This window comes from Peromyscus eremicus, chromosome 4 (assembly GCF_949786415.1).
Source record: "Peromyscus eremicus chromosome 4, PerEre_H2_v1, whole genome shotgun sequence".
In the NCBI taxonomy this organism is placed as follows: domain Eukaryota; kingdom Metazoa; phylum Chordata; class Mammalia; order Rodentia; family Cricetidae; genus Peromyscus; species Peromyscus eremicus.
The window spans coordinates 28,027,300-28,050,533 of NC_081419.1; the positions used below are offsets into that span (position 1 = coordinate 28,027,300).

Consider the following 23,234-nt stretch of genomic DNA (forward strand, 5'->3'; position numbering starts at 1 on the left):
AGGAAGGTGATAATGAGGAGGACAAGGGTGACGACAGAATGCACCAATCAGATCTCACTTTCTGAAGCTCCTCCTTCATTGCTGTAACGCAGAATTTGCTTTATACTTTTCCTCTCTTCTTCCTTTTCAGTCTTTCTTCCTATCACACCATCCTATCAATTGACACATATAGTGTGTCATCTGAAAGTAAAAACAAAATAAAATCCTTTTATTGAGTGTGAGAGAATGGTTCTGTTATGTACCCTGGCTCAACTCTCGCTTATGGTCTTCCTGTTTCAATCTCCCCAGTGCTGAGATTGTAGGTGTGCACTACCCCTGCCTGGCAGTACTATAATTCTCTTTGATTGTGCATTTTTCCTAGCCACTGCCTTAACTACTGAATTTATATAGCCAAATGTTTTTAAAGATTTGTCATTTACAATGCTTTAAATTTTCCCATACCATCAATGCTTCATATCCTTCAGTTAGGCTTCTCTTAAAATTAGTCAAAGACACTCCTGCCTTATAAAATGCCACCTTCCATGTCTCTCGGGTATTTGTTCTTCAATTTGGTGGATGTTTCTGTAGGATTAAAAACTGTTTGAATCTTAATTTTAAACTTATTTTTTATTTAAATTTAAATTTTATATAGGTAGTTGCTTTGCTTGCATATATGTGCACCACTTGCATGTCTGGTGCCTACAAAGGCCAGAAGAGGGCATTGAATCCAGTGGAACTGGAGTTACAGATGGTTGTGAACCATTATGTGTAGCACAAATCTTAAAAGGTCCTATTAATAAAAACAAAACTGGAGCCAGGTATTGGGGTGAACGCTGAAAGATCAGAGAAACAGAACAAGCCACATCCAACCTCACCTCGCCAATTTCTCAGCTGATGTTGTTTTCTCAAACTGAAAGCCTCTGAGTCCTCATCTGAATGGATCTCAGCTGAACTGCTGCTAAAAGCTAAAAGCTTAAAAAGACTCTAGTTTTTCGTCCTCACGCTTTATATACCTTTCTACTTCCTGCCATCACTTCCTGGGATTAAAGGCGTGTGTCACCATGCCTGGCTATTTCCAATGTGGCTTTGAACTCACAGAGATCCAGATGGATCTCTGCTTCCGGAATGCTAGTATTAAAGGCATGTGCTACCACTGCCAAAACCTATGTTTAATATAGTGGCTGTTCTTTCTCTGACCCTCAGATAAGTTTATTGGGGTGCACAATATATCAACCACAACCATGTGAGTGATGGAATCTGAATACAGATCCTCTGTCAGTGTTCTTAACCATTGAGCCATCTCTCTAGTACCCATCTTCCTTTTTATAAAATATATTTTTATGTATTCTTTGAGACATATGTGTGTGTGTGTGTGTATCATATCTATCTTAATCCTCCCCTCCATCTCCCTCCCAGCTTCATGTCTTCTCTTTTTAAACTACTGAGCCCAGTTAGTGCTGCCAGTTTGTGCAAAAGGGAATGGTCATTCATTGAAAAATGAGCAACCAATCTGGGGACACACCCCTGAAAAAAATTGACTCTCCCTTTTCTAGCCGCCATCATTTGCCAGTCTCTTCAGCTATTGGTGGGGCTTCATGAACCCTCCTCCTATCTGTGTGGAAGTTTGGCTGGCTTGATTGTGTGTGTGTGTGTGTGTGTGTGTGTGTGTGTGTGTGTGTGTGTGTGTGTAGGTCATGTGCAGGTGACACCAACCATTGTGACCATGTATACATCAGCCCCATCCTTTCTGGAAAACACTAAAACACTGTTTGGCTGTAGTCCACCCTAACCCCTTTCTCTTATAATCTTTTCCTCCTCTCTTCTGATTGATTCTTGAGTCGTTGGGGTAGGGGTGTGATATAAAAGTCTCATTTGTGTTTGAGCACTCCAGGGTAACTTATTCTTTGGACTTTGACCAGTTTAGTCTCTGTATTGACTGCCATTCACTAGAGAGAGAGAGAGAGAAAGAGAGAGAGAGAGAGAGAGAGAGAGAGAGAGAGAGAGAGAGAGAGAGAGCAAGCTTCTCTGATGAGGATTAAGGAGCCTCATGATATATGGGTATGAAAATAAATACTTAGCAAGCAATTTGATAGTGTGTCCATAGCTTCCTCCTTAGGACCTATCCAGCCACAGGCTCTTGGCCCTCTTTACAGTACCAGACTTAATTTCTGTCCTGTCTTAGAGCTGGGGATGATAGAAATTTGGTGATACTACATGCCTGTGATAGTAGCATAGGAGAAGCAGGGGCAGGAGGGCCAAAGAGAGTTATTTAGTGAAACACTGTCCGTAAAGAAAGAGAGAAAGCACATGAAAAAAGAATGAATGCAGGAAATAAGAAAGGAGACAAAGGGCGGTTGGAGAAGGAAAGGAGAGAGGGTCAGAGGGAAGTAGTGAGGGAAGGAAGAAAACAATATGTTCATGGCACCCTGAAAAGCCCAAAACTATGGATTGTAAATATAAAAGGAGAAATTCATTGTAAAAGAATAGAAAACAGTTTTAAAACAATTATAGCATAAAATCCCCCAGAATTAAGAAAAGAGATGCTGCCATATACACCTTTAATCCCAGCATTTAGGAGGCAGAGGCAGCTAGATCTTTGTGAGTTCAAGTCCATTTTGGTCTACAGAGCAAGTCCCAGGACAGCCAGGGCTATTATATAAAAAGACGGTGTTCCTCCCTGCCACCAAAAAAGAAAAAGAAAGAAAAGAAATGAAATGTGATGTCAATCCAGAGACATAAAAGAGATCTCAAATAAACAGACCAGACCAGAGAAGAACTTTCCCTTGTCAGCATTGTCATTATAATACTAACTTTACAGAACAAAGAAAGTATATTAAAAACAGGAAAAGAGATACACCAAGTCACATACAAAGGCAGACCCATCAGAAGGACAGAAAATTAGCCAGCTGAAATTCTGAAAGCCAGAAGGGCTTGGGAAAACGTATTTCAATTTCTGAAGTCAACTGGCAACCAAGACTACTATACCCAGCAAACGTATCTGTCATAATTGATGAAAAATAAAAAAATCCATTATATAAAATATTTATGGAATCTCTGACACACCTCCCCCGCCACAAGCAGCTCTACAGAAGATACTTGGACTGTAGAAAAAAACCCATCCATGTGGCTGCAGGAAAGAATAAAACACACCAGAATAATAGTAGAAAGAAAGAAGAAAGAAAGAAAGAAAGAAAGAAAGAAAGAAACAAAGAAAGAAAGAAACAAAGAAAGAAAGAAAGAAAGAGGACTCATTAGTTAAGAGCATTTGCTGCTCTTGTATAGTAATAAAATAAGCATGGTACCAGGCACAAAAATAGACGTGTAGATCAATGGGATAAAACAGAGACCCAGATACAGGGCCATGTAACTACAACCATCGGATTTCTGACAAAGATGCCAAGATACACACTGAAGGGAAGATAGTATCTTCAAAAAAAAAAATGATCTGGGAAAAGTAGATATCTACATGTAGAAGAATGAAAGTAGATCTTTATCTCTCAACCCACACAAAACTCAACTCCAAATGGACCAAGAATCTGAAACTCGGTAACTACTAGAGGAAAAAAATGTAGGGAGAACACTTCAAGATATAGAAATAGGTAAGGACTAAATAGGACTTCAGTCACACAGAAAATAAGACTAATAATTGACAGATGGGATCCCATGGAATTACAAACTTCTGTACAGCAAGGGAAACTGCCAATCAAATGAAGAAACAGCCTACAGAATGAAAGAAAGTCTTTGTCAGCTGTACATCTGAGGATGGATCAATCTCTAGGATATATACCTAAAAAAATCCAAAAAACCAAAAAACCCATACCAAAAGACCAAGAAACGAAATATCAAGAAAACAAAAACCAAATTAAAAAACAGGTCTGAATACAGCGTTCTCAAAGGAAGAAATACTAATGGCTGATAAACACTTAAAAATTCATCCAATATCATTTAGCCATTAAAAAATTTAAATAAGAACTACTTTGAGATTCCATCTCTTACCAGTCAGAATGGCTATCATCAAGAAAATAAATAACAAATACTGTTGAGGATGTGCAGAAAAAAGGACCTTATCTGCTGTTGATGAGAGTATAAATTAGTATAGCCACTATGCAAGTCGGTGTAGGGTTTCTACAAAAGCTAATATAAAATTACCATATACCCCAGCTAAACTATTCCTGGGCACATACCCAAAGGAGTCAATCCATACCCAGCTACAGACATACTCGTTCTATCCTGTTCACTGCTCTTCTGTTCACCATAGCTAAATCATCCTAGATGTCCATCAGCGGATGAATGGACAACGAAAATCTGGTACACACACAGTGTTCTAGTTTCACGTTTTTTGCTGTGATAAAAATACTCTGACAGAAATCAACTTAGAGGAGGAGATGTTTTTCTGCTTACAATTCCAGGTTAAGTTCATTGATGGAAGTTAAGGTGGGAATGTAAAGCAGATCATCTCACATCCACAGTCAAGAGCAGACGGAAGCAAATGCGTACATGCTTCTTGTTTGTGTTCCACTTGATTCCTCCATTCTTACACAGTTCAGGACTCCCTAGGGAATGGTACCACCTACAGTGATCTGAGTCTTCCTACATCAGTGAATTTAAGAAAAGCCCCCCTGCCCCCAGACATGTCTACAGGCCAGCCCAATATAGACAATCCCTTACTGAAACTCTCTTCCCAGATGATGCTAGGTTAAGTTGACAATTTAAGTTAATCATCAAAACAAGTGCATTGTATTGTGCTCTAAAAATGAAATTATATTTTTGGTTGTGAGCCTAGCCTTTAATGGCTGAGCTATCCCTCCAGCGGTGGTGGTGCACGCCTTTAATCCCAGCACTCGGGAGGCAGAGGCAGGAGGATCTCTGTGAGTTCGAGGCCAGCCTGGTCTACAGAGTGAGTTCCAGGAAAGGCACAAAGCTACACAGAGGAACCCTGTCTCGAAAAAAAAAAAAAAAAAAAAAGAAATTATAAAATTTATAGGAAAATGTATGAAATTGGAAACTATTATAGTAAGTGAGGGAACTAAGACCTAAAAAGACAAATGCTGTATATATTCTTTCTTTCATGTGGATCCTAGCCTCTGGATCTTAATTTGTACATTTAATTTGACTGTCTGTGTCTATAGTAATCAGGAAGCCAGAAATTTCCCACGGTTGGAGGAAAGGAAGAGGCCTTACGTGAGGAGGGGACAGTAGAATGCATGTGTTATAAAAATGTGGGCTAAAGGATTAGGTAAGGATGGGAATGGACAATGGGGAGATAGTTGGGTAGAAGGTAGATTAATAAAAATTCAGAATGTTTGTAAAATTTTTATAGAAACCATACTTTGTAAGCTAATTAAAAATATATAACTTTTAGCTGGGTGGTGGTGGCCCACACCTTTAATCCCAGCACTTGGGAAGCAGAGGCAGGTGGATCTCCGAGTTCGAGACCAGCCTGGTTTACAGAGTGAGTTCCAGGACAGCCAGGGCTACACAGAGAAACCCTACACAGAGAAACTGTCTCAAGAAACCATATATATGCCATATATATTATAGTTTATATATATATAATTTATATAATATATTATATATATAATTTGGGGTGGGTGGGTGCCGTGAACGTTATTTTTGGTGTTTAAGAAAGTAGAGTTCCCCAAGTCCCTCACCTTCTTCTGGGGATCTGGAATGGAAACTGTAAACAGATATGTTCAGTGTTGTGGGCTGAGTTGGGACAGGAACTACTCAGCAGCCAAGGGCCTCTCTCTTTTTCTCATTGTTTTTCCCCCTGGAGTGGATGGTCCAGGACTTCTTACTTCTTAGAGTAAGGCCGTGCGGTCCACTACCCTGCTGTTGCTGTAGCCTTATTTGTTGTCACACCAGGAAATGAGCTTTACAAGGTTGTCTTTACATTTACATGTCATTGTCATTACAAAGCAATGCCAGCCCCAGCATCAAAGGTGGAAGAGCTGCCCTTGACCATCTGCTCCTCAGTGTAGTCCAGGATGCACTTTAGTGGGCCTTCTCATTCCCGCTTCACCACTTTCTTGATGTCATCCTACTTGACAGCTTTCTCCAGGCAGCATGCCAGATCCGTGATGGACACATTGGGAATAGGCACATGGAACGTCACGCCAGGGAGCTTCCTGTTCGGCTCTGGGATGACCTTGCCCACAGCCTTGGCAGCACCAGTGGATACAGGAATGATGTTCTGGGCAGCTCTACAGCCATCACACCACAGCTTCTCAAAGGAGCCATCTACAGTCTTCTGGGTGACAGTGGTGGCATGAACTGTGGTCATGAGTCCCTTCCACAATCCCAAAGTTATCATAGATGACCTTAGCTGGGGGGCTAAGCAGTTGGTGGTGCAGGAAGCATTGCTGTCAATCTTGAGTAAATTGTCATAGCTCTCGTGGTTCACACCCATCACAAACATTGAAGCATCAATGGAAGGGTCAGAGATGATGATTTTTTTTTTTTTTTAACTTCATCCTTCAAGTGGGCCCCAGCCATCTCCAAGGTGGTGAAGACACCAGTAGACTCCACAATATACTTTGGCATCAGCATGACCTGTTTGATATTGGCAGGGTCTCACTCCTGGAAGATGGAGATGGCTTTCCTATTGCTAACCAGGTTCCAGTTCTCAGCCTTGACTGTGCTGTTGCACTTGCAGTGGGTAGACTCATATTGGAACATGTAGACCATGTATTTGAGGTCAATGAAGGCAACAATATCTACTTTGCTAGAGTGGCAGTTACCAGTGGCTACTGAAGACAGGCTTGGAAACAAGGTGCCTAATATGGGCAAATCTATTCATTCTGCTTTCACTATTGTGTCTCAGGGATGAGGCTGGCACTGTACAAGAAGATGCAGCTCTCTTTGGAACCGGGAGGAGCAGAAAGCAATTTTTTAAAAAAGAAGTTTGAATACCTCTACCCTGTAGGGTTGGACAATGCTTTCCCCAGAAGACATGGGTCATTAAATGAAAATCTCAGTACCAGCTATGGGATATTTCCTTACATGTTATTGGTCAGGGAGGCCCTAGAGCCCCTACCCCAAACAACATAGGCTATTGTTGTTGCTCTTACTAGATGGAAAGACCCTATTGTTGAAGACACAACAGTTTTGTTATGGGACATAGAGAAATCAAGTTGGAATTGATCTGAAAATCAGCCCCCAGCTGGTTTTCACAGTGCCAGAAGCTGCTATGCAGGCTACTGGGGGCAAAAAGTCATCCATGATATTACCTAACAGTTAACCCTGAACGCTGCGTTACCGACCTCCTAGGCAAGATGTATAATGCAATAGTAGCATAAATATCATGGAGATGACCAGCCACTTTCTGAATGGATCTGAGGTTTGTTCCACAAGAATGAATTAATGCAGTGGTTCTCCACCTGTGGGTTGCAACCCCATTGGGGGTCGAATGACCCTTTCACAGGGGGGGTTGCCTAAGATCATCGGAAAACAGATATTTACATTATAATTCCTAACAGTAGCAAAACTACAGTTATGAAGTGGCAACGAAAATAATGTTACGGTTGGAGTCACCACGACATAAGTCAATGCATTAGGAAAGTTAAGAACCACTGAATTAAGGCCTCATACTGCAAACTAGTCAAAAGCCCATGGTTGGGGAGGACACAGGCTATAGTGGGACAGCCTATTCCTGCTGTTTTGTTAAACAGACATGTTGTCAATCTGCCTTCTACATATTTCTTCATACCCATATATTAGTGCTGCTCTCAGCCTTGGCCAGGAAAGATTCCCTTTGCAGTTGGCAGCAGTCAATGCAGAGACTTATAATTAGTCAAAGTGCTAAAGAGTAAGCCACTGCTAGGGGCTCGGCCCTAAATAGGACATCTGTATCAACCCCCACAACGCTCAAGGAACGCCATGGAACAGGGAACAGGGAACAGGAGAAATGAACCAGCCGGAGGATGGAGTGCTGGGAAACACTATCTTCTGGACATGCCATGGAAGTGACAGCAGCTACAGTGACCCTGGAAAGACCAAACCAGCAATAATTCCAACCTTGATGAGAGGGGGACTCGTGAGGCCTGAGCTGAGGAGCCATTGACAATTGCAGGCTTCTGGAAAGGGGCCATTTTTCTTCAGGGATGCGGTTACTGGTAGCTTGCTCATGGCTATGCAGGCAAAACTAATAGGATTCAGTAGGCTATATTTAAAAAAAAAGATATGAATGTAGAAGAGTCATGTATTAAGGGGCCCTAGGAGAAGTGGGAGGGGAGTGTTAGGGGTGGGTATGATCAAAATACATTGTATTTGTAGAAATTTGTCAAAAATAAAAAAAAAACATTTAAAAAATAAAATACAGAGGGAAGAAGGGCAGACTTGATAGTTTCAGCTACCTCTATCTTCAGTCTCAGCTTTGGAATTGTAGTAGGAATTAAAAACACTATCTTTTTAAGTCATTATTTCTGGATTTTTTTTTTTTTTTTAAAGCACATATTGGGCTCAGGATGGAGCGCAACTGCTTGCTAAGCATTCATAAGGTTCTGGGTTGGATCCCCAGGACCACATAAACACAGCCTGGGAGTGTACTTCCATAATTCTGGCCATTACAAAATGGAGGCAGGAGGATCAAAAGTACAGGGTCATTTTAGGCTATCTAGGGAGTTCAAAGTTACCCTGAGCTACACAAGACCCTATCTCATACCTCCCCAAAGCACATTTAAGAACAGAATGCATACATAGCTCTTGTTACTGGATGCCAGTAATTTCCCCCATGGGTTTACTTTAACTCTTTGTTAGGAAGGAATGTATGTTCTCGTTACGAATTTGTCTTGAAGTTCTTATTAGTGTAGGAAACAATTTTGTGTTCACTCATATAGCAAATTAGGGGGCAAGACAAGGAATATTTTCAACTACTGCTTGTTATTTCACTTGCGCTGGTTTTAGCAGTCAAGACATATTAAAGACAACAGTAGGGCCTGATCCATCAGATCCCTGAAAGAATTGAGGGCAGTAGGTTCTAAGCAAACACACTCTTCCATTTCAGAACCGCCAGTGGCAACTCTGAATTTTTGGCCAGCTCAAAATGTGTGCAGAACCACATGAGATTACTGAGGCATCTTGAAGACCAATTTGGGATTTTGTTGCATAATACAGTTCTGATTCTGAGCAGGGCTTGAGAACTGGAAATCTTGGAGAGAGTTTAAAGAGCCACAATGATTATTAACCCTGACAAGTTGTAGAAATAGGCAGATAATTATAGGATGTACTTAATAGACAGAAATATAGAGTAGTTTATAGGAAGAGAAAAAGAAAACAAATGCAAGTGAGAAGGCTTGAGTTTGTGGAAAAAATGTGGGATTCAGTGCACACTAAAACATTAACACTTATCCTACAGGTGCTTCCTTTTTACAGAAAATCTCCAAACACGGTATAACACACAGAGGTTATTTATTGTACTAAGAAAAAAGGTGAACGTCTAGGTATTTACCTATTTACCAAGGAAGCATTCCTGTCGGATTCTTTAGGTGCTGGGATAAAGTGGGAAAAAGGACAAGATCTCCCCCTTTATTTTACTAAATTGTGGTAAATGACAGACCTACTGACGCTACTAGTCATTCTTTGGATGCTAGATCTAACTTCTAATATCCCAGCTTCTGGAGGTAGGGGTCACAATTTAACATTATGGATGTTTCAGTTATGAACTGGGCACCCGGTAAACACGGCTTACGGGGTAAAAAAAATAGGTCTCAGAAGAGGCTAAGAATTGATAATACCCACTTCTCTGACCGTCTAATATATTGATCGTAATCTGTAGTTTTCACTTCAAGCCTATTAAGATTTTCAAAGCAATTAGGAGCAGATCTGTTTGCAACACAATGCGTTGTGTACACAAGGTATGGTGGGAAGGATTCGAAACGTACATCGTGCTAACTGGGAGGGTGTCCTGACCTGGCGGACAGCCCTTCCTGCTTTTCTCTTTTAGCCCAAAGACAAACGCTGGGAGGCCTGGGAGGCCGGGGCGCGGCCGGCTCACTAGCACCTAGCTCGCTCGGGCAGCGGCGGGTGCGGCTCCCGCCCACTCGGAGCAGCTCGGCGCGGCCTCGGCGTCCCCCAGAGGAAAGGCTGGGCGCCGCAGTCGGCCTCGGCATCGCCCATCCCGCTCGGGCGCCACGGTTCTCGCGCCCGGGCGGGCACAGCGTTGAGCACGCCGGGCACCTCCGCGCCTCGGTCGGGACCTGCAGGGCCCGCCTTCCCAGCAGCTCGGTCCCCGGTCCCGCAGGCCTCGCAGAGCGCGCTCCAGCTCGGGCTCCAGCTCCGGCTCCGGCTCCAGCCCCGCCCCGCCCCTCGGGCTCGCCCCGCCTCCCGGGCAATCTCCTCGCGCTCGCCGCCCGGCACGCGCGCTGCGCCCTGCCGCCGCTCCCGCCGCCACCGCCGCCGAGCGTTTCTCCGCCGCGCCGCGCCTCGCCTGGCTTCCAGCTTCGGGCCGGAACCGGAAGTGTAGGGGGCGGGGCCGGCGGAGGCCAGGAGACCGAAAAACGCGGCCGAGCCGGGAGCCGGGAGCCGGAGCCACAGCCTGGACCAGAACTTGGCCGCCTCCTGCGCCGCCGTCTCCCGCCGCCGCCGTCTCCCGCCGCCGCCTCGCGCCGCCACCGCCGCAAGCTCGGCGACCGTGGTCCGCGGACTTTGGGCGTCCGGGTTGAAGGTCGGTCCGGACGTCGGAGCAGCTCGGCTCCCGGACCGTCCGGGCGGCTGCGGGCGCCGCCGCCGCCTCGTCGCCTCAGCCAGGCGTTTTGTTCGCAGAGACGCGAGAGGCGAGCGGAGCTGACAGTGATTTTGACAGTGATTTCAACCCGCTTTTGTTGTTGTTGGCTTTTCGTTGTTTGGTTTTGTGTTGTGCGTGTGTGTGGCGGTTTTTTTCCCCCGTGGTACATTTTTTTTTTTAAATTGTTGTGCTTTTTTTTTTTTTTTTTTTCCAATCCCCGTGAACGTTTTTTGATCCGATCCCCCCCACCCCCACCCCCACCCCCCGCCTCGGGGCTTCCGAATATGTTTTATGACGGTTGATTTTACACCAGGAGGTTTGTCTCTGAGGAAGACCCAGGGAACTGGATATCTAGCGAGAACTTCCTCCGGCTTCCCCGGCGCCTCGGGAAAATGGGAGCTGCTGCAAAGTTGGCGTTCGCCGTCTTTCTTATCTCCTGCTCTTCAGGTAGGTGGAGGAGCCGGCGCGGCGGGGCTGTGGCCGGCTGCCGTCGGCCGGGCAGCTCTGGGCGGCCGAGGCTTTCCCGCGCCCGACCCCGCAGCCCTGACAATCTGGAAACCTCCATGAATTCCTCTTGTTTTGGGTTGGTTTGGCGAACTGATAGATTGAGTGCTGTGTTGTTGTGGAAGTGAGAAAGTCATGGTTTGTGGCCATAACACTCGATGACAGCACTGGTTGGGTTGCTGTTAAGCCGCAAATACCACAAGTGAAAATTTATGTAAAGGTTGAGACCCAAAAGGAGTATTCCGAAATGTCATTTAGCCTAAGCTGTTCCAAAACAAGGACCGGTTTTGGTCGTCATCTAATTAGTGGCTCCACCGGTGAATATCGAGACATAGATCAAGTGAGTTGGTGTTTAATTTTGCCTGTGAGAAACAATGCATTCTATCAGCAATTTAATCTAGGTCTCCTCTCACGTCTTCTCCAACTTCATTGTCCAGTAGTGTTAAAAATAGTTTTAGTTGTTGGAGTATTAACCATAACCTAGTGCAGAAGAGGTGTGCTGCTGTGTGTTGCTGGTGTGTGCTGGCTTTCACCCACCATTTGTGTGCTCTTTTCAGGCGGAGATTCTGCTTACCTACCTATTACTTATTTTAAACGCTTTGTACCGACGCATTGTTTTCAGTTTAGAACAGGGCATGTGAAATTGTGCTCACTGTTAACTATGCTGTTCTTGTGAGATATGTTTTAGCTATCTAAGGTTAGGAGAATACTCTGGCCATTTTATATCTGAAAATTTGATTATGTGAGGACGTTGTATGGTTGCAACCAGTGGTTGGAAGAAGCTAGGCTTTTGTACTTGGAATTCTGGAAATGCATACATCTAGCTGAAAGGTGTGCTGATGCACTTAACAGGAGAGTTAGTTCGAGGGATGAAACAGTTTAAAAGTCACAATGAATGCATTCATTATAAATATTCTGTGTATATTTACTAGGTTGTGGTAAAGAATAGGGGTGGGGGGATAAATTGACAGGTTTCGTGGCTGTGTCGTTACCTCGTATGTCATAGGGAAATTAGAAGGTGGTAGTCTTTTCTTTGTGTGTTGTGTGTGTCCGTCTTCCCTACCCCACCCCCCTTTTAATAGAATCTTTTGTAATGTATAGAATTTTGCTGAATGGTACATTTCCTTGTGGTTAATAAATGGATAAAGTCTAGTCTTATGTCTGTAGTGGTATTGATCAGTTCCGGGTGGGCTGAATGTGTTGTGAAATGGCGATCATTGCCAGAGATTAACCAAAAGAATCATGTCTGTTTAAATGGAAGAAGGAACATGCTTAAGACAGGCGGACAGTTCTTTTTGTGCTCGGTTTGGAGAGCAAGCTAAACAATGGTGTCTGAAATGGATGAAGGCTTCGTTAATGTTAAACATCTTGCTTTTGTGAAATGACTTAACCCTATAGTTTTTCTCTCTCATAGTACTCCGTTTCCCCCCCTGACCCTATATGTCTGGCTGGTGAACTCCTGTTCAGATCTCATTTTTTTCTGATCTGCTCTTGAGGAGGAGGGGCATCATGGCCACTGATCAAGAGATTGTAGACATTATTCTTTCCCAAACCCACCTGAGTCTCATTAATTGATGAAGGAGGTTATTCTTGAGCAGCCCCAAGGTATCACTCATGGAAAAGCAGGCTGACACTACAGATCTTACAGCTTCCTCTGCCTGGCTTGGGAGTAAAAAGAATTGAGCAGTAGTTCCGTTTACGATTATTTTTTACTGGGCTTGCAGGTTAATAGCAAAAATTTTGAAATAGAGTAGTTTTGTTATGGAACATATAGGTAATCCATTGAAATAATTTGAAAAACTATACTCCATATTGATACATGAATGGTTTTTTTTTTTTTTGCTTAAAATGTCTGATACTTTTTTAAAAAAGGACTTTGTCAAATGCACTCTGAAAATGTGTGTGTGTGTGTGTGTGTGTTTGTGTGTGTGTGTAGTTTTCTAATTGATTTTTCTGTATAATGTGTAATCTGGCACTGGAAGTAGAGGGTGGCTATTTTTATTAGAATTAAGTAATTTACTAAATTACCAGTTTGTTTCTGGGTATCTGACTTTAAAAAAAAATCAAATGGGAACAGTAGTAGGGAACATGTTTATTCTAGGTGTTCAGGAAAGACAGATACTCGCTGTTTTTTTAGTGTTTTGTGGTCTGGTTTTTTCAGCTTCCATCCCATGGTATGTGCTATGGAGACTGATTATGCAGACTATTCCTGTAGGATATGGCCAAGTGTATAATTTCCTCCTTGCTCTCATTCCAGGAGAAACATTTCAAGTTTTGCCCTCATCCTGGAATGCCTTCAGATTCCCTATGATTTTTTAATTTTTTTATTCCTCTTTATCCTTCTTCAGAGTCTGTTTCAAAACACAAATCTGTTTCTTACTTTTTGAAACATCATGGTTAATTTGCGTCTTTTCTTACAATTTGTTAAAATGTGAAGATGAATTTAACAATGCTCAGTATTGAGGTTTATCCCCCCTACGTTGCTAATGTTCCTGTGGTATTTTAGTGGCTCTGAACTTGAGGATTCTTTTGGGTTGTGTGTGAACTGGGAACAGTATGGTCAGTATACTTATGAAAGAAGAGCAGACATACAGTATTGATAGCTAGGTATCACTGTGTTGGCTAGCAAGTGATAGATAGTAAATACTTTTTTTTTTTTAAAGAAAGATTTTTACTAGTCTTAATTATGTGTAGGTGTGTGTCTGCATGTGGGTATGTGCACTTGAATGCATGGAGGTCAGAGGTGTTAAACCCTCTGGAATTAGTTATGAGTTGTCTGTGTGGGTGCTGGGAACTGAATTCTGGTTCTCGAGAAGAGTAGCAAGTGTTCTTAAGTGCCAAATCATCACTCAAGCCACAGTGCTTTGTTTCTTAAAGGCAGAAATCTCTTAAATGTATGTGATCAAATCCAAATATAATATGACAAAACATACAGACCAGTTGAAAAACCAAAACAAATTCTCCTTCCCCTATTCCAATTTGAATTTTTTTCTGTTTATGATCTGAGTTAGTGGTTCTCATACTGGAGTGGTTTTTGTTTCTTCTCAGGAGACATCTGGAGAAATTTTTGTTGAAACTGGGGAGGGGATGCTACTGGCACCTAGTGGGTGGGGGACAGGGATGCTGCACAGGGCAGCTACTGCAACAAAGAATTATCGAGCTCAAAATGTCAGCAGTGCTCAGATTGAAACCATTTTTTTTTTTAAATTCTTAAGCTTTAAAAGCTTTAATATGGGGGGCTGGAGAGGTGGCTCAGTGGTTAAGAGCACTGGTTGCTCTTCCAGAGGACCTGAGTTCAATTACAAGCAATCACATGGTGAAATGGGATCTGATGCCCTCTTCTGTCGTGCAGACCTACAGGAAGACGGAGCACTTATATACATAAATAAATACATCTTTTAAAAAAGGCATTGATATGTTAGGAAAAGCTGTGGGCTCTCTCCCATCAAAGTCAGTTATCTAAGTTTTACTAGTGCAGGATGATGGTGATCTCCAGGTGACTCTTGTAGTTTTCATTATCTTTTAAATTTAGAATATGATTGAATTAGGAAAATAAGTTCTAGTTGTATGCATTTTTTTTATCTAAATATACTTCATTTACAGTGTTTGCTGAACATTGTGAATAAACTCTCCTGTGACCCATTCTGACTGTTCATGAAGATTGATGCTCATGGACATGATGAATAATTGGTCACAGTGTCAAGTTGAGCCATATTTGTTTTTGATCTGATATTCTCTTTCATAATACTCACCTCTTAGGATCTTTCCTTTTATCCTTATTGAAATCCTTGGAGCTGCATGGCTGTGGCCTGTGTGTGCTAAACTTGGTGCTTGAAAGTTTTGTATCATGTAGATAGATTAAATGCATTCCCTAAATAATTCCAAGATGTAAGTTCATTTTTAAAGAAAGGGTATTTCTTGTTTACCTAACTTCAACATTTTAAAAATGATTTCTTGATTGTATAATTTTCTTGAGAATAATTAGCTGGCTTTTGGTTATAATTACTACTCATTTAGGTCACACAAAGTAATATTCTGTGATCCCTTAAAGACCTTTGTCCTTTTTAAGGTTAAATCTTGATTGTAATTAATAAATACTTACCTGGTTTTTGAACTCTGGTTTAAGAAAGTTAATCTAGCCAGGCAAGATAAGAATCACAGCGAAACTCTTAAAATATGTAGCACTACACCATTCAGAAGAGAATCTAGAATGTTTGAGACTAGATACTCGTTTGTAAAAAAAATATTTATTATTTTTAATTATATGTTGATATGTGTGTCTGCATGTGGGTGTGTGTACATGAGTTGGAGTTACAGACAAGCTTTTGGCCGGCTGTGGGTGCTAGGAACGAAACACTGGTCCTCTGGAGGAGCAGACAGTGCATTAACTACTGAGCCATCTCTCCAGCTCCTTCATACTCTTTCCCCACTGTGTTTTCATTTGCTGCAGTCTGGACTGTCGCACATAAATAGTGTACCTCCCTGGTTTGAACTTCAGACCAAATGGTTTGAATTTCAGATTGCTCTTATTTCTTTTTCATGTTCAAGATTTTCCTTAACTCTTTGTTGCCTTTGAAATACCTCTTATTGCTATTCATTCATTGTCTGTTTAAGCCAAAATTTGACCAGACCTGTGAGCAGATTTATTGCCACTGATGGGCCCACATTAGACTTCCTCTGCGGTAGATTTAATTCTGTTAGGTTATAACAGTCATGTCTAGACAGAGCATTGATTTAAAATTGACTATTGAAGATGAAAGTTCCAGGAATAGAGTATAGAGGAAGAAGGCAAGAAAATGATTGTAGATAGCAGTTGACACTCTCTCATTCTTTACCATATTCCTTAGTCACTTTCATGTATACCCATGCATCTAGTGGTCAGGCTTTGTTTAGTAAAGGGATTTGAAAGAATTATGCTGTTCTCTGAGGTTGAAAATTTTGAACTCTTAGAATGGTGGGCCTAGGAAAAAATTTGAGAGATTTTTATGCTTAGTGAACAAAAATGTGGTCCTGATGGTTAGATTTGGTTTCTGGTGCCAGAACACTCTAGCTCATCCGTCAGGCTTTCCTACCTAAACTCTAACAACTTGTCAGCTAAGACTAGCTAGTTATCTGTTTTTTTTTCCCTCCAAGCTATTACTTACCTCCCCTCCCCGCAAACTATTCTCATTAAAAACGAAATTTGAGGCTGCATATAGTGGTACATGCCTGTAGTCCTAGCACAGGGTAGGCAGAAGAAGCAAGGAGATCTCAGCAAGTTCCAAGCTGGCTTGGTTTACATAATGAGAAGCTGCCTTAAAAATGAGTAAATAATAAACAAACAAATCAATAAAATGTCATTCTTGCTTAAGATCTTTCACTGACTTCATCACCTTAGTATAATGACATATAGGGTCCTTCATCATTTGGTTCTTGCCTGCTTTTTCTAACCTCTTGGTATAGTGGTTAAAACTATGCATTCCATACTTAGATTTCCTCAGTTTAAATAGGCTTCACATCTTTACCTTTGACCTCATTTTTTTGTGCCCTGTTTTTCTTACCTACAAAATGGGGATATAAATGATGCCCACTTTAGAAAATGGTTTGATAATGAAGTGGCACATGAGCACTAGTGGATTTTGTTGTTTGTTTTGAGACAGGTTTCACTGTGCATCTTTGATTGGCCTGGAGAACTCTGTGTAGACCAAGCTGGCCTTGAACTCACAGAGGTCCTTCCTTTGCCACCCGGTCTGGCAAGCTCTCCTCCATTGTTGCCGCTCTTTCTTCTCAGAAGTTCTGGGCTCCAGTCATCCAAACTTAGAATGCAGTTACCCTTCATTGTGTGCTGTTTCTTCCTCCTAGTATCTTCAAGACTGAGAAGTGTTATCCTTAGAAATATTTCCCCTGCCACCTAACCGCTGTTGAGGTCATAGTGTTTTGTTCTTTAACACTTTCTAAGTGACCTTAGTTTCAGTAACTGCTGCAAATGTTCACTTGCCAATTCCATCTTTAAACTAATAGAAAGGTTTACCTTGCTTTTTCATCCTTTTTTTGGGTTTTTCAAGACAGGGTTTCTCTGTGTAGCTTTGCGCCTTTCCTGGAACTCACTCTGTAGCCCAGGTTGGCCTCGAACTCACAGAGATCCGCCTGGCTCTGCCTCCCGAGTGCTGGGATTAAAGGTGCTTTTTCATCCTTTAGGAGTTTCCCTTTAACCACAAACCCTATGTATTGACCCTGGCACACAGTAGGTGCTCCGAAAATGTTTATTTAGTGATTGAAATGGAACTTCTTTGCATATTTGGTGCATACATTTCCTTTTATGTTATTAAGAAGTGAACTCAGGCCAGGTGGTGGTGGCTCACTCCTCTAATCCCAGCACTCGGGAGGCAAAGGCAAGGGGATCTCTGTGAGTTTGAGGCCAGCCTGGTCTACAGAGTGAGTTCTAGGAAAGGCGCAAAGCTACACAGAGAAGCCCTGTCCTCGAAAAACCAAAAAAAAAAAAAAAAAAAAAAAAAAAAAAAAGTGAACTCAGGTTAGGTGACCTCTAAAAGCTTTCTGATTCTTAGGGTTAGATGGCAATACTGACATCTTATTAAGAAAAAACATTTTGCTAGTGTTTTTAAGTTCTGTTCACTTTTAAAAATGTTTTGTGTCTGATCCTTAGATTAACATTTTGTTAGAATTTGAATTTTGTAGATTTCAAAAGATTCTTCCATATCTTCAAGTTCAGTAATGTTCATAATTTTTAACCTATAATCCACAATGAGAATTATACATTATATCATGACTTAGTTCCCGTGTGGTAGTGTCTATATGTGTATGTCAGAATAAAGTTTCATGAATTACTTACTCTTACTGTGTATAGGAAGGATACTTTTATTTATTTTTATATTCTGTTTTATTTAAAAATGATAAGTATTAAGGCTGGAGGATGTCTTAGCAGTTAAGGGCACTGGATGATCTTCCAGAGGACCTAGATTCAATTCCCAGCACCCACATGGTGGCTCATAGTCCTACAGGATCTGATGTACTCTTCTGACCTCTGTGGGCAACAGGCATGCACTTGGTACACAGACTTACATGCAGACCAAACACCCATACACAAAACAAATAAATAAATTACATCTAAAAAATGTTGAGTATGATCCTTTGAGTCAGTGACCAACTAAGAGACTGTAGTTGTCAAAACACTGATCTAGTTCAGCAATTCCCTCATTCCCTGTGTCTGTGCTGTCTGAGTGAGATGGAAAAATGTACCAGAAACCCATGTGCAGGAGAATATGGCCGTAAAATTAACCTCTAATAGGGATTGTGTGCCAGCGTGGGGGTTAGAGAATAGACTGTCCCAGGGGAGAGCTTGGACCTGGCTTTCTGAGCTCTTCTTTCCTCTGGTCCAGTTGTTTAAATTATAGTTCAACTCTCTTTTAGCACCTTCCCGAATTTGGGGGATTTCATAGTTTTTTACTTAGGAAATACTCCTAGCAGAAAATGCTCCCAATACTGGGAATACAAGGTCTTCAGGGGAAATTTAAAAGGATATTTATGGAATGTGAAGGAAAAGCCACAGAGCATCAGAAACACAGGTGATATTTGAGCATGAACTTGAGAATGGCTGGAAGATAAGATGGGATGGAGGAATTCTGACCTAATCTGAGGAAAGGATTGGTGTGCTGAAAAATGCTTATACTTGCTTAGAGAGATACAGTCTTAGCTGAGGGCATAGATCCAGATGGAAGAATAGAAACTGAGGTTAGGTTGGGCTTGATGATATAAATCCTTGTATGTGGTGTACAGGACAGAAAAACATGTGAAGATTAAGTTAGGTGACAGGATTACTAATTACAAGTGGTAAAGAACTAACAAGTCAGAAGGAAATAGAAATGTATTATATGGCTAAATAAGTGTCTTAGATGGCTGTGGATTTAGATGGTAAACATGAATGAAGGTACACATGTAAATTTAGACAAATAAAAGGGTACTAAAACCCATAATAAAACGTAATGATATTTTACAAGGGGAGACACTGATGGATCTATCTCCATATGTTATCTAGTAATGATTCTGAGCATTAATGGCTCCAAATGTTTGTGCTTAAATGATAGTTACCTTCTAATAGTTACAGTCTTAACTCTTATTGATGATCTAGATTATGTTCTTCATTTATGTGAGGCATTTCCTTACAGTAATACTGTTCTACACAAGTAGACTGAGGTGTGTGCTGAGTTTTCTTCATTCCTGAAGCCTTCCTGTTCTACAGGCCATTTTTCAGGATGAGCTAGAAACAGTGTTTCTCGAATTGTGTAGACTATTTCTGGGTATAACTTTATTTTCCAGTGTTGCTGAAACAAGTGTATGCAAAGCAGGACGACAGTCACTGGAAGGACTGACTGCACATGTGGGGACAGATTGTTTCAGAACATGTCAACTCTTTATACATTGTAATAAAATATGCCTCGTCCAAAGCCTGGAGCTTTAAAAAATTGTAAGCCTTCAGTCTTAGTTAGGATTACTGATTTTCAAATTTTCATTTCGTAGAAATGATACTAAAAAAAAAAAAAAAACCACCAAAGCAAAATAAACCACTTGCCTGGCAGTGGTGCATGTCTTTGATTCCAGCATTTGGAGGCAGAGGCAGGAGGAGCTCTATGACTTGAGGCCAGCCTGGTCAACAGAATGAGTTCCAGGATAGCCAAGGCTATACAGAGAAACCCTGTCTCAAAAAACACAAAAAAATACTACAAGTGTAGTAGTTCACTAATGTAATTCCAGAACTTGTGAGTCTGAGGCAGGAGGATTGCCATGATTTCAAGGCCAGTGTAGGCTACATAGTGAGTTGGGCTAGCCTGAGTTTCAGAGTGAGACCTGCCCCGACTCCATGATACTATTATTAGGAAAAAGAAGTTTTTTGCTCACATCTTTATGAGTATAGGTGGTACATCAAAGTTGTAATCGAACACATTTCAAGATGGCTGGGAATGGGTGAGTGATTAGAGCTTAGCAAATTTCTAAAACCCTGAGATTACATTTTAAAATTTATAAACCAAGTTGTATTAAATGAAATACACTATATAATGTAGTAGCTGCTCCAGAATAACATTAACATATGTTAGTAATGTCTGAGTCTAATTTAGAAGGACATAGTGTTTAAGACATTTAAAATATAGGTTCAGTTCTTGGGAGATGTTTTAAAATTTTTAGTCAAATTACTGAGCAATTATAGCAAAATAATATTCTAACAATGATACAGCCAAAGAAAGTGTAAGTATAGAGTGCCAGAGAGTTGCTAGGATTCCCTAGAACCTTCAGTTACAGCATTTTTTTGTTTTTGTTTTTTTAAACCAGGATTTCCTGTTCTAAACAGTTCTCTTGTTCTAGCATAGTCTGAGGCAGGGGAGACTGCAGTGAGTTTGGTCAGCCTGTGCTCATAGTAGCAGGCCAACTTGAGCTGCACAGCCAAACCCTGACTCAGAAAACACAAATAAAAACAAAACATCGAGGTAAATCTTATCTGATGGAATTTAAAACATTTTTCTTGGACAACTACATTCAAATATTAGGTATTCTTCAAGCTTTTTATGCAAAAGTAAACTTGAAAGGCTTACGTCTGTGTTTAGGTACCAGCTACTTAAGTTTTAAAAGCATAATTGGTCGATATATTTTATTTTTCTTTTAGATAAAAATGTCATATAGCCTAAACTGTTCTTAAACTTACTGTGCATATGAGAATGGCCTTGAACTCCTCATCCTTTTGATTCTATCTCCACAGTGCTAGGATTGTTCTATCAATTGATTTGTATATGTGTGTGCATGCATGAGAGTGTGTAGTGAATTCGCATGAGTGTGGGTGTGCACACTAGTGTGTGTTCATGTAGAGGCCAGAGCAGGTCTTCGGGTTTCTTCCTGTGTTTCTGTCTTCTTGTCTTGAGATGAGTTTGTCTCTCAGTGAACCAGATGCTCAGGTGTGCACTGTTTTCTTTGACTGAGGCTGGCTGGCCAGAGAGCTCTCAGGATCTGTCTGTCATCCCCCAGCCCCCAGTGTTGGAGTTGTAGACACTTAGAGTCATGCCGGGGCAAGTGCTGGGGATCAGACTCAGGCCCTGGGCTTGAAGAGCAAGCACTGGTACCCACTGAGTTGTCTCTTCTGCCCTCCAGTTGTTTGAATTTTAAAAATAAGTATTTTGAAGGCTGAGGATGTAGCTCAGTTGGTAAAATGCTTACCCACGAAGCATAGAGCCCTGGGTTCAATTCCCTAGTGCCACAAAAGAGTCATGGTACAGGCTTGTAATCTCAGCACTGCAGATGGAGGCAGGAGGATCAGAAGTTCAAGGTCAATACTTGGCGTAGTAATGAGTTTGAGGCTAGCCTAATAAGCTACAGGAGACTATCAAAACATCAGTATTATTTATTTGCTTGTTTATTTGTTTATTTATTTATTTTTCAGCACAGGAATTCTCTGTGTAACTCTGGCTATTCTAGAACTGGCTCTGTAGATCCATCTGCCTCTGCCTCCTGAGTGCCAGAATTAAAGGTGTGTACCATCACCACCCTGTAAACATCAGTATTTTAAATGTATAACTTATTTGCTACTCAGACTCCTTTTCTATTGACTCTTTTTTGACCTTTAACAACATCAAGACCTCATTTTACTTATTCCTAAATTAAAGTGGATAATCCTGATAACTTGTTCATTTAACAGATAAACGTGGATACATGGTCAATTCAATGCTAAGTGGTTAGGTGCTGCAGTGAACAATGCAGACATGATGATGTCCTGTGGAGTTCCTGTGGTAAAGATACAGTGAAATGAATTAAATAATTATATATTGCTGCATGTGCTATCAGAAATGAAGAGGTGCTGAGAGCCTAACACTTCATTTGCCTCATGTCACACATTACAGTCTCTAATTATTTACCTTGTTCCCCTCCCACACCTCCTGTTTATTATTTGTACATTCTACTACTGGAGTGCAAGCTCAGTATGGGAGGAGTTTTCCATTCCTTCATAACAGTACCACAGGAAATAGCACAGTTCCTGATACAAAGTGGAAATTCAAATTATTGAAATTATTGGGTGCCTGAAGAAATTCAGGGAAGGAACTGAAGAAAGAGGTAGGGGTAAGATCAGACAGAATTCTCACAGGGGCAGGAATTAAATGAAGAGGACATTGGCAAGTAAAGAGGCCTAAGGAGTCACTGATTTGGTTTAGATGTTAACATTTTTCCTACCTGTCTGAAAAATGTATAGGAGCAAGGAAGGAGACCAGTAAACAGGTTCTCACACAGTGTAAGCTGGAGAGTCTGTCCAAAGCCCCTTCTGGCCTTGCACAGTATCTGGTTGTATTATAAAGCTTGTCTATAACTACCAGTACTTTTAACATCACCAGAAACCAAACCAGTCAACCAGGCTTCCCACAGAAGAGATAATCAAACCTAGGCTAGGTTATTGTGTTTCCTGTGACGCTCCTGTCTTTAGATTTTGTCTATATGCTATTTTATATTCTTATTTTTCTCTTCATACTCCCTCCCTTTTCAATTTGCTACCTCCTTACTGTGTTAAGCATATGGTATACTGTTTTATTGACACAACTGAGGATTCAGAAGTAAAAATTCAAGTGCATTTTGTATTTTAATTCTTATAAATTTATCTTCTTAGAATTTATGTACTTAAAGAGTTATCTTTTCAGGTTATGAAGATCTTATTTGAAGGGTGAAAGGATAAATTGTACTTTAGGCTGAAAGTTTTATTCAGGGCTACAGCCTCTAACTAGGTAGTGAGCTCAGTATTTTATTTAGAGACATTTCTAGCCTGGACTGTTGGATGGAGGCAGGTTTGTTTGGTGCAAGGAGACCAACTCTTTCTATGGCAGAGGTCAGCATCATCATCCTTGACTAGGTAAAACTAAGCTCCACAGTAGTGAAACCAGAGTGATGAAACCAGAAGAAGCATGGCATTTTACCAGGTTTAAAAGTAAAGTGACAGCTGCCCTGACTATCTTTTTATTCTATATAATGATTACATAACAAATCTGTTGTTTGTTTTTGGTCTTTT

At 41.2% G+C, this 23,234-nt stretch overlaps 1 protein-coding gene across 1 annotated transcript in view; it reads left to right on the forward strand.

The window, feature by feature from the left end:
- Window positions 1-10,971: 10,971 nt before the first annotated feature.
- Window positions 10,972-23,234, forward strand: part of Acvr2a (activin A receptor type 2A) — a 78,453-nt gene continuing 66,190 nt past the window's right edge. Inside the window, exon 1 of the mRNA XM_059260445.1 lies at window positions 10,972-11,149. Within this exon, the coding sequence (XP_059116428.1) occupies window positions 11,095-11,149 (55 nt within the window). The 5' untranslated portion in view covers window positions 10,972-11,094. The remainder of the gene's footprint in view (window positions 11,150-23,234) is intronic.